The 10,568-nt window shown below is 31.9% G+C and overlaps 1 protein-coding gene across 1 annotated transcript in view; it reads right to left on the bottom strand.

The window, feature by feature from the left end:
- Positions 1-1,551: 1,551 nt before the first annotated feature.
- Positions 1,552-10,568, bottom strand: part of LOTGIDRAFT_104436 (hypothetical protein) — a gene marked incomplete at both ends in the record, with an annotated part of 55,582 nt that continues 46,565 nt past the window's right edge. Inside the window, 12 exons of the mRNA XM_009053559.1 lie at positions 1,552-1,868; positions 2,265-2,445; positions 2,686-2,806; positions 3,295-3,337; positions 4,751-4,953; positions 5,506-5,574; positions 5,930-5,981; positions 6,949-7,058; positions 7,353-7,465; positions 9,309-9,360; positions 10,019-10,053; positions 10,402-10,548. Coding sequence (XP_009051807.1) covers positions 1,552-1,868; positions 2,265-2,445; positions 2,686-2,806; positions 3,295-3,337; positions 4,751-4,953; positions 5,506-5,574; positions 5,930-5,981; positions 6,949-7,058; positions 7,353-7,465; positions 9,309-9,360; positions 10,019-10,053; positions 10,402-10,548 — 1,443 coding nt within the window. The remainder of the gene's footprint in view (positions 1,869-2,264; positions 2,446-2,685; positions 2,807-3,294; positions 3,338-4,750; positions 4,954-5,505; positions 5,575-5,929; positions 5,982-6,948; positions 7,059-7,352; positions 7,466-9,308; positions 9,361-10,018; positions 10,054-10,401; positions 10,549-10,568) is intronic.

Genomic DNA, 10,568 nt, shown 5'->3' with positions numbered 1-10,568 from the left:
AATGGTTCATTCACTCAAACAAGATGAGATAAAACATGTACAACACTCTGTCTTTAATATTTCACCAAATTGCCTATGATACCTGCTTATAACCAATAGTCAGTAATCTTCTTACCTCAATTTAAAGATTTTTATCACATAAGTGTCAATTTAAGGTCTATAAATGACTCCAGAACTCAAGTAATAAAAATATTAAAATTGAGATTTTCTATTCAGATATATCAGTTCAGATAGGGTAATGGATTTGAGGTTTTATCTTTTCAAAGTTTACTAATAGTATTTAACAAATTATAGGCCTACATTCTTGATCAGCATTTACAATCCAGAATTTCCATGAGTTTTTCTGATTACCAGTACTTATAAAACTGGACTAGGAAATCAATGAGGGGCTACCATCTTAATTCTCTCCCTTATTTGTCTATACATGTTACCTTTTGGCTGGTTTGAAAATGATCTTCATTCATAAAACATTCAAGTCTAAAGTTCAGACTAAAAACTAAAACACAAACACATGTGACAAAAATTCTTTTAAAATAACCTGACTTTTTGCGAAAAACATTGCTTTCAGTAAACATAAGCGTAGTAATACATCTATTTCCAAATCTCTGCACTAGTTTCGGCAGGGATTTTTAATTTACACCTTTGTACAATGTACAAAATAGTTCCGATAACAAAAAAGTATTTGCACAATTCACTTCACCACTGTCTTTGTATTCTGCTCTCATAACACTATGACATCACTTCCTTAACAATCCTTGACCTTGTCAAATACTGTTAGTAAGTTGTTAAAATTGATTTAAATCACATTTTCTATCAGACTTTATCACGAGAGAGTTCTGATAAGATTTTTCTACTTCTGCTAGAGTCTCGATTTCTAGGTGGTAATGGTGGCTTGCGTTCAGACTGAAAATGAAAAACGTATCAGTTTAACACGAGCCTATAATTTCAGTAGCTTAGGGCGGCTTAGTCAGTATCAAACAATTTTAATAACAAGCTGGAGAATTGTAAGCTACATATTGGTCTATTTAAGATCTATTTAATACAGGCCTACACTATGGTGTCTGTGTTTTTTTTTGTCAAGACGGGGTATGCACCATCTTTGATATTATACTGTATATGAGTAAGACATGGGATATAGACCTAAGCTACCATGTGTCAACGTAGACAACCAACAGAATAAAGGAAGTTAAACAGAGAATATTATTTGTCCACTCCATGCAAAGGTTACAAGAGTTCAAGAAATCAGTCAGCAGTTAATTTATAATACAGGTTTCAAGATGTTATTTAATATATTTGAAAGGGAAATTTACAGAGCTCCACTTAAACAACCCAGGGGCTGTAAAGGGATAGTAAAAGATGAGAGTAAAAGTGGTAGAGAGAAGAACACACAGTAGGCACACCATGCTATGTAAACTTTCTTAAAAAGAATAATGCAGTATAGTCTAACACAATAGCAATTGCTAAGAGTCTTACGATTGTGATAAGTGTACATATATCACATTTATGGCAAAAATTTTTTGTAATAGTCTATGAGAAATGCGGGCCAGGTGTTCAGAGTACACATGCCCTATCAAATAGAATATTATGTCGAGCACCTATAACAGAAATATCAGCTAATGGTAAAAAGTTATAAATACTGATATTTGGAACAGAGATGCCTAAAATTTGAAATAAACAAACACGGTGTCTCACTGTTCCATTGTCGCCATTTTCTTTCACTATAGAGCAGTATGATGGAGGAACTAGTTCGGAGGTGTAGGATACTGTGCTGTCCGTACTAATTTTACGATGATGTAAACCATCTCCACGTGGCGTTGACATCAACGATTGTAAGTGTTCACAAACTCTTCTGAATCTTCTAGACGGGCCTGAAAATATTTAATATTTAAGTTAGAATAGAATATTAAAATTTGCACCCTACTTTTCAGCAACTTGGCTATAAGCAATGGCATGAACTATGGAAAGAAAAAACAAGTTAGATTTTTAATTGTTGAGGGATTTCTTATAGGCACAGCATTAAATACATGTTCTTTTTTCATGATTTTTTTGTGCATGGTAGATATCATGACCATGTAGCCATGTAGATGCAAAAAAATAACTTTATATGAAATGGCTAAAACCTTTTTTGAGATATTTTTCATTAATTATCCACACAGAAGTTTTAGATAATACTATGACTATAAAAAGATTCAGATTAACAGCATAGAATTATGGGATTAAAGAAAAACAAAAGCCATATAATTTAATGGAATTGTAGTACAAACCTGAGATGAGTGTAAAAGTAAGACAAAAGCTTGTAGCTGAGGTAACATCGCGTTCTCCTGGTGCTGTACTAATATCAACCTGAAACCTGACATTCCGAGAAAACATAGAGGAACTGCCACCACGTCGATATTCAGCACGGAACGTCATTGTAGATATCACACTATGACTGAGATCAGAAGTCTGGAAATCAAAACATTAGATTACTTTTAGTCAGCTCCTTGGAAAAGATTTTTTTTGCCATCGTTATTTGTCGGTGATTAAAATCTCCAATGTGCACACACTTTCACAACAGGATGATCGCATTGCCATCTCGTGAAAAGACTCTAGTTTAAGACAAGAATTGTCCATGTGCCCTCAGCTTAACTCATTGAGCCTCTGTACAAATAAAGGAATTGATTTATTGATCTAAATAATACTTACAGAAAGGAATGCATGTACTAAATCTGCCTTAACTTGATTAAATGTTTTATCTCGAACCATCATAAAATGATGTTCTTGTTCCATACCCATTAAACCACCAAACCATGATCGTTTTGCCATTCTATAAGGTAAATATAGAGATCAGGTCTTAGTTTAGTACAGTAATGTTACTTTTCTTACATGTCAATATCTTCAGAGCAGTGAATATCAACTGTGAATAAAATTCTACAAAAAGCTAGCAACGATTTTCAACATCTAAACTTTGGTGTTTTGGTCTTGTATCTTGCAGCAGATGAGCCAAACCTTAATAATTTGGATGTATTATGTCTGAAGTGATAATAACAACAAGTGCTCTAAAAAGATTAAGAGATCCTTGACCTTCTCCAATTTCATCACAATTAAGGTCCAAGACTCTAACCTGAATTATGGCTTACTCAATAACTTCCTTCCTGGTGCTTTTTCTAGAAAACTTATCTTAAGATGAATTAGTCATCTGATTGGTTGAACATATTTTAAAATCAGGACTTTTTCTTCGTTAGTATTTTGAGAATAAGATCAAAAAGTGACTGAGGCATTAAGGATAGTAAAGATTTTACAAGTGAAACTTACTCTGGTGATTCTGGTAACATGGAGATATCATCAGATGTTGGAACTGAAAGATAAATTAGAAAGAAATTTCTTAAAAAGTTGCATGGTATTCACAAAAATTCTTATTTTATCAGACACATGGAAATTTGCTATGAAAATATACAAAATACATGTCCATTACTTATAAGAATCAGAAATGAATGGTATAATATGTATAATGAGCAAGTTAACAATATTGTTTGTTAGAATATGATAATAAAAATGCACTATTGTGTCAGTATAAGGAAGCTTGAAAGTTCATATTCCTTATCATCATCATGATTTAGAGTTCTGTTACATGCTGCCTCTGTCAATAATTGGGTCATGTTCTAGGAATTTGTAAATGGATCAATTGATTGCACGCCAGCAAAAACAGCAGATCAGAGGCCTCGACAACAAAACATGTTAGCAATATGGCAGCTCATGTAACTAGTACATGTAGTTCTTTTAGATTCCATTACTTCAATTTTTCTCTCTAAGAAAACTCCACAAGGAAGATGAATCACATGTTAAAGGATTGGCATTGTATTACTTTTACACAAGAAAAGTGCCAAATGATGTTAAGGTATTAGACAGAGGTCGTAATAGCTCTCTAAGAATGATCAATGACCTCACCAGGATTTAAATATATATCTGACAAATGATAGACATAGACAATTTGGGAAAGATTGTTATTGAAAAGAGCAGGCAGACAGATAAGATCCAGATTTGGGTTAAGTCCATGCTATGATTTGGTTGGCTAAAGTTAGGGAAATTGACGTCAAATATGAGTCTTCTGTATTGATAAGTGAGTTTGCAGAATGCATTCTTTGAAATGGATTGCTTTGAGCAGGAATTCAGGCTATGTATACACCATGCCATGCATTCATATAAAATCTCATAGGGGGAATTTTCTTTCGAGAACACAGTTGTGCAGTTAACAATTGACTGTGGGATACAACAACTTTACTGGCCTTTCTCTCCTTTATAGTATATATATTGGTGCAAATACAACATTAACGTTTATTTAATATGTTGTGCACAATCTTACAACATTCATATTATTCTAGATATCAAATAGTTAGGGGAAGTTATGGTCATATGTCAAAGGCAGTTGATATTACATGTATGAAAACATGTATTATATCTGATGATATCTAAAGCACTATCCTCTTTGTATTATTAGTGTAAACCTACTATTTTTGTAATTATCTTTGAAATAGTATATAGAGAAGTAAAGATCAAAGCCAAAGCTGTCATTTATTAATCAAATCTTTCAGAATTGTCAAACTCAACATGCCATATCCAGTAGACGCTTGTCCCTTTTAAAATGCCTAAACTTGATGTTCATGCTATAACTCCCATGCCATGCCATGGTTGCTTAGCAATAAACATTTAGAATCACCTGCCAGATACTCCATTTCAATATATTCAGAATGGCCGTTGGTTAGAGGTATACCTTGCATCTTGCGACGATGAAATCGCGGTGAACCAAGGAAGCTGTTTTTAATGGTATGTAGTCTTGATTTCCAGGGTGTTGCTTGGATTCCTGGTGAGCCAGGCGGCGTTGCTGAAGGACTGTGTGTTGGGGTACATCGATGTGGTAATTTCGGACTGGATAATGGAGAACTTCCAGGACTTGAACTGAAGCTGGCTTTCCGTCTGAAATCAAAAACAAACCTTTTTCAAATTTACCATGAAATTGTATTGTTACCCTGACAACCAGGTGCATAATTAATAACAATTTCCTAAATTTTCTAAAAGAATTAAAAATCTTTGAGGTAAAATTCATCAACCATCACAGAAAATTAAATAGCACAGCCATCTTAATACAATTGTATTTAGATTTACCCAAGTTTTATACATAAAAATAAGAAAACAAATAGATCTTGTGCTAAGGCTTTAAGTGTGTTCTGACAATAAAATAAAAACTTACTACATGTACTAATACAAAAATAATTTCATTTAATAAACAAAGTTTGTGAGTAACAAAAAGCACGATATAAAGTCCATCTTTAAATAAATTGCACATAAATAATATGTATTTGAAGTGGCTACATAGAATTTCTTTTGTGAAAAAATAAAAACAAAAGCTAAAGCCGTACTGAAATAAAATATTCATATGAAAATAAAGTGTACAAGATAAAATGAAAGATTGATGTCGAAAACTAAATGGTGTACAATACGACACAGGAGTTATCTATCTTGACTTACACTTGCTGTACCGCTAGCGCCCTCCTAGATGCTACTGGGGATCCTTCACTGATATTTCCTAGTGATAGTCTTAATTAAAATTTAATTAATCAGAATTAATTACCACTGCATAAATAACAAGTTTCATATTTGCTTCTTAACAATTCTGAGATATTAGTCATTGCCATTTATCACAGTCCTGATGCCAAAATACATGCTAAAAGATTTGAGTTATTATCAACTCTAATTTTCAAGTTTCTTTGAAACAGAAGAAACTGTCACTTTTTCTTTAAATATCCTACAAAACAAATCTCTTAATTTTAATATGAAGTAACCTATAAAGGCTACACTAAAAGAGGTTGTGAAACATCCTTGTATTTTGAACAGAAATTTTATATGATAATATTTCCAGAATGTCATCAAGAAATTAAATAAATAATCATACCTTGCTTGACCATTCAACTGGACTGCATCAATTCTCTTTCTAGGTGGATCAGCTGAAAATTGATCAAATAAATGTTCAATTAAACAGATAATTTTAATAATACAATACTGTGTAAGAAACAGATTAGTGACAGTAAATAAGATATTAAAGTGGCCATAAATAGGATTTCTAAACTTTTTACATGTATAGGGGACACTGAAAGCATGGATTTGCATCATTCCAATTTACAGCCAGATGTATGTGTTTTATGACATTACTATCACAAAGAACTTCAGATATAATTGTCTTTTAAGATACACATGCTTAGTTAACTGACTGAAACTGTCCTCAATACACAAGAAAAGTTTAGTAAACCTCTTTACAATCTCTACATCATATTGGCTAGTGAGTGATCAAAGACTGAACAGAGCTAGAAAATTAACTCAGTTAGTATCTGTTATGATGTACGTTAATATGAAACTTTTGATTCTATTCAATATCTATGAATGAATAATTTCTCAAACACAGTCAAGAAAACATGCTTAGTAACCAATAGGAGTAATTTATTAGTATTATTAGTATTTTGTGTAAAAGACTATATATCAGCCATTGTGGATTTTAAAGTAAGAGTTGGATTGAAACAAAATTTGTGAAAAAAAATATTGAGTTAAGCCAGGTTACAACTCCTAAACTACAAAACCTTTATGAGATGAGAAATAAGGTGAGGGGCAGTGTGTAGAGAAAATAATCAAGGGCAGTAACTCTTGGTAAGGAAGAGTAAAGATTGATGCCTGTCAAAAGGGAAACTGGAACAAGGTGAAATGGAAATATTGGCTAGTTAAGAAAACATCAAAAACGGTTGAGAATATCTAGTGGGCAATAATTAGAAGCAATTTCTTTAATATCTATGCCTGAAAAACTTGAAGATAGTTATCAAAATTGATGGAAATCCAACATAAATGTATATAGAGGTTAAATAGAAACAGCTGATAGAGCACATCTAGTAAGCAAGCTGTAAAAAACTGACACGATTTTATTACCTCCCTTACCTGATTCTGACCTACTGCGTATTTCAAGGTCATCTTCTACGCTGGGATTCCGTAACTTTCTATCTAGCAGTAAAAAATACACAACCTTTTCTGTATTATGTCTGAAAGAAATTGTGAGAAATTGTGTTACTGTGTATTTGAGTGTACAGTCAACAGTTTAGAGCTTGTCAAATTAGGGGTTGGCATATAGACAGCGACAAAAACTTTTCACAAGAGGCTTGCAATATGGATGATTGATTGCTGATAGTTGAAGGAGTTTAATTTGAAGGCCAATGAACTGACTCTCTCAGCAAGGGTAAATAAACTACCTTTTTATTGAGCAATGCCATTTAATTTGGCAACATGGTAGGAAATGTAAAATAAAGGATGTGAACCTGTGGCACCAATATACTTACTTTCTACTCAGTAATTCTGCCACTAACTTGTCTTTATCTTTAAAGCATTGTAAAGAATTCATAGTAGATAAAACATCCGCATCTAAATCTTCTACTGTAGGTACAATAGATGTCTGAAAACATACAAAATATCATTCAACATTTCTATATTGTATGATATATTTTCATTGAAAAGTTGTTTTTTAAAGTTGAAAGCTATTTGTGGACTATAACATATTCCTCAATCAATACAAATAAAAAAAACTATTATATGAAAAAAATGAATATATCATTGTTGAATGAAATAGGTGAATATATTAAAATTTAAATCTTGAAGTAAATGTCCACTAGTTCAGTAGATAAAACAATATTCAATATTTTCTGATTCTCTTCTTTAAGCAAAAGTAGTTTTTAAAAAAATTTAAAGTTGATTTAATTTATAAATTCAGCAGGCTAAATTCAAAGACCTAAATAACAAAGAATTTCTGGTGATTTTAAGTGCAAAATTTGAAATATAACTACTATAATATATAGTCAACTTATAGTTAATGATATAAATAATTCAAAATATTGCCTGTAAATTGATGCATACTTTGATATTCTTGTTTCTAAGACAACAATAATAATTAACAACATACATGTAGAATTGAAAATAAGAAAGTCTTGATTTGGAGGGATGTAACATGCATTAAAGAGATTTTGAGGTACCATATTTACTTGAAAATAGGAAGGGATGTACATGGTACCTGCACATTGCATTCAGTATTAAATGATGAATACATTATTTATAAAGGAGAAACCATCCAAGGGATTAAACAAATACATGCCAGGCGTTCAGAAGAGGATCATGAATGATATAATTATAAGGTATGACGATAGATCTTATAAGTTATGGAAAGTAGCCCCCACTGACTGTGTTCATAATTTACACATGAAAGATTGTACTTTTAAAAAAGTTATTTTTCTATTTGAACATCCACAGTATTCAAATGTATTTGTGTTTAAAAGAAAGAATAAAGGAAATTGATTTCATTTCTAATTGAGTTCCATATTTTAAAAGAGCCTGTACTCGTATTTTTTTCAGATATTCAAAAAAACAAACACTTGAAACATATTGACATAATGAATGAAGAATGTATGATAATCAAAATCTTCAAGCTAAAGCCTTGTACAGGATCTATGTTAAGTAATTAGCAATGTTATGAAGTATACAAGCAATGTATAAAAGTGTTAAAATGAATCACAGTGTGATTTAAGTGCATCATTACTTCAACTGCATGCATGTGTATTATTTTTCAAACATTGTCTTACATTTGACTGTTTAAGTGCAAAGTTAATTTTCAAAAGATTTTCATTTTTGTCAAATCCAAATTTGTATTAATGATATAACAATAGTGAAATAGGGCGTGCAAAGCAAGAAAAGGGGGATAACTCAGAGTGCCAATAGATATAAGGGGAAGTAATCTACCTGGACTATTTGGCCTATAGGGAGTTCTAATTCTATGTGGCCTTGTGCCTCCCTAAAAGAAATAAAATGAAAACAATTACAAAACAGTAGACAATATTTATTTCTTACGATAAATAAAAAGGGAAACAACTCTGTCAAAAAGTTACCAAATTTAACAAAGTTGAGTTAGAGCACAGCATCATCATATCAAAAATTAAAAAAAAATTCCTAATATTTTCTAAATGTAGATTTGAAGCGAAGCCAAAGTAAAACTGTTCAAACATTTTGTTTGTGTCAATATTTTATGATTTTGATGATGCCTTTAACCTTCACATTTTCAATAATTGATCATGAAACAAATTCTTAAGTAATTTGCATAACAATGACCGTAAAAGGAAACATATAGGACATCTAAACATCTAGATCCATTGTCAAGGACATCATGATTACATCACCAATGATTGACAGTCAGTATAGACCAATCAATGAAAGGTATAATGTAACCATGGCAACTGTTGCTATAGAGATACCTGAACAACTTGTGTCATTGGTAGTTCCGTTTCTATTTCATGTTTAACGCCCCTAAAAGAAATGTCTGTTATTGGAATGCAATAGTGAAACAAAGTTCCCGATTTAAAAAGGTCAAAGCATGAAGGTCAAGGACAAAAAAAATGCTCGAATGAAGACACATATACCACATGATTATAAGATCCATTTAGACAACATTTCTGAAGTTAAGCATTATCTCATGGCAATGATAGGTCTATTCAATGCTCTTCTTTACCAGCAGTATCTCCTGTTTCCTGCTGTTATACGAATGGGCAGAATTATTAAATTAATGAATGAAAAATATTGTTGATGCTGAAGAGTGAAACAACTTGGAATCTTAGTAGGGCCAGAAATTTGTCAAGAGAAGCTCACAGACAACATTATATGTTAAATGATTAGTAATTTGAGACTGTAGGGGCTAAATGTGACCAGCAGTAGTTCAAGGGATCAATGCCCCACATAGAAACATCACTGATGATGAATAAGTACTTTATGTTTCTCAAAAATGGGATAAATTTGAATAGCCTCCTTAATCAAGCGTAAAATCTCTTAATGGTCAATGTTGGTTATAAAATATTATGCTATCAGTTTCTTTAAAATGATAAACTCATTGATTATAAGTCAGTAAATGGATGAAAACTATGATTGACACTGAATGATAAGCGAAGAAAGAATGGAAACAAGAACTTACGCCACCACCCATGAATGTCTCATCACTTCTTCTAACTGAAAAATAAAATATTACAACCTACTATTCTGCTCTTAATTCAGATTACTATTGTAATCAAACATTTTCAAACATTTATATTTTTAAAAACAAGGTTTCAAATAAATCTTTACCCGAATATATTTTGGAATATATTGAAATCATTGAAAACACTGCTCACAAATTTCAATATGTCATAAAGGATCTTTATGATTGTGAAAACAAGTAGAGGCTTATAGCTAATACTAGTCTTTCATCTTAGTATTAAAGAGCACTTTAGGTTTAGGCAGAAAATAAGGAAGAAGCTGCCTCCTCTGTCTTTAGGAAATTTATGGCTCGAGTAACATCAGAATCAAGTTTGTACTCACTGTAAGACGTTTATCAGGATCTACTTCCACCATACCTCGTAATAAATTTTGACAATCAGGGGGGACAAAATGGGGGATATGAAACACGCCTTTTTTCACTTTTTCTAAAAGCTGCCTTAAGTTATCATCATCAAATGGAAGAGCTCCCTACAAGAATAAAAAGCTGT

The sequence above is a fragment of the Lottia gigantea genome, assembly GCF_000327385.1.
Source record: "Lottia gigantea unplaced genomic scaffold LOTGIsca_2, whole genome shotgun sequence".
In the NCBI taxonomy this organism is placed as follows: domain Eukaryota; kingdom Metazoa; phylum Mollusca; class Gastropoda; family Lottiidae; genus Lottia; species Lottia gigantea.
Note: the sequence above shows the minus strand (reverse complement) of the source record. Positions and strands in the feature narration are given on the sequence as shown.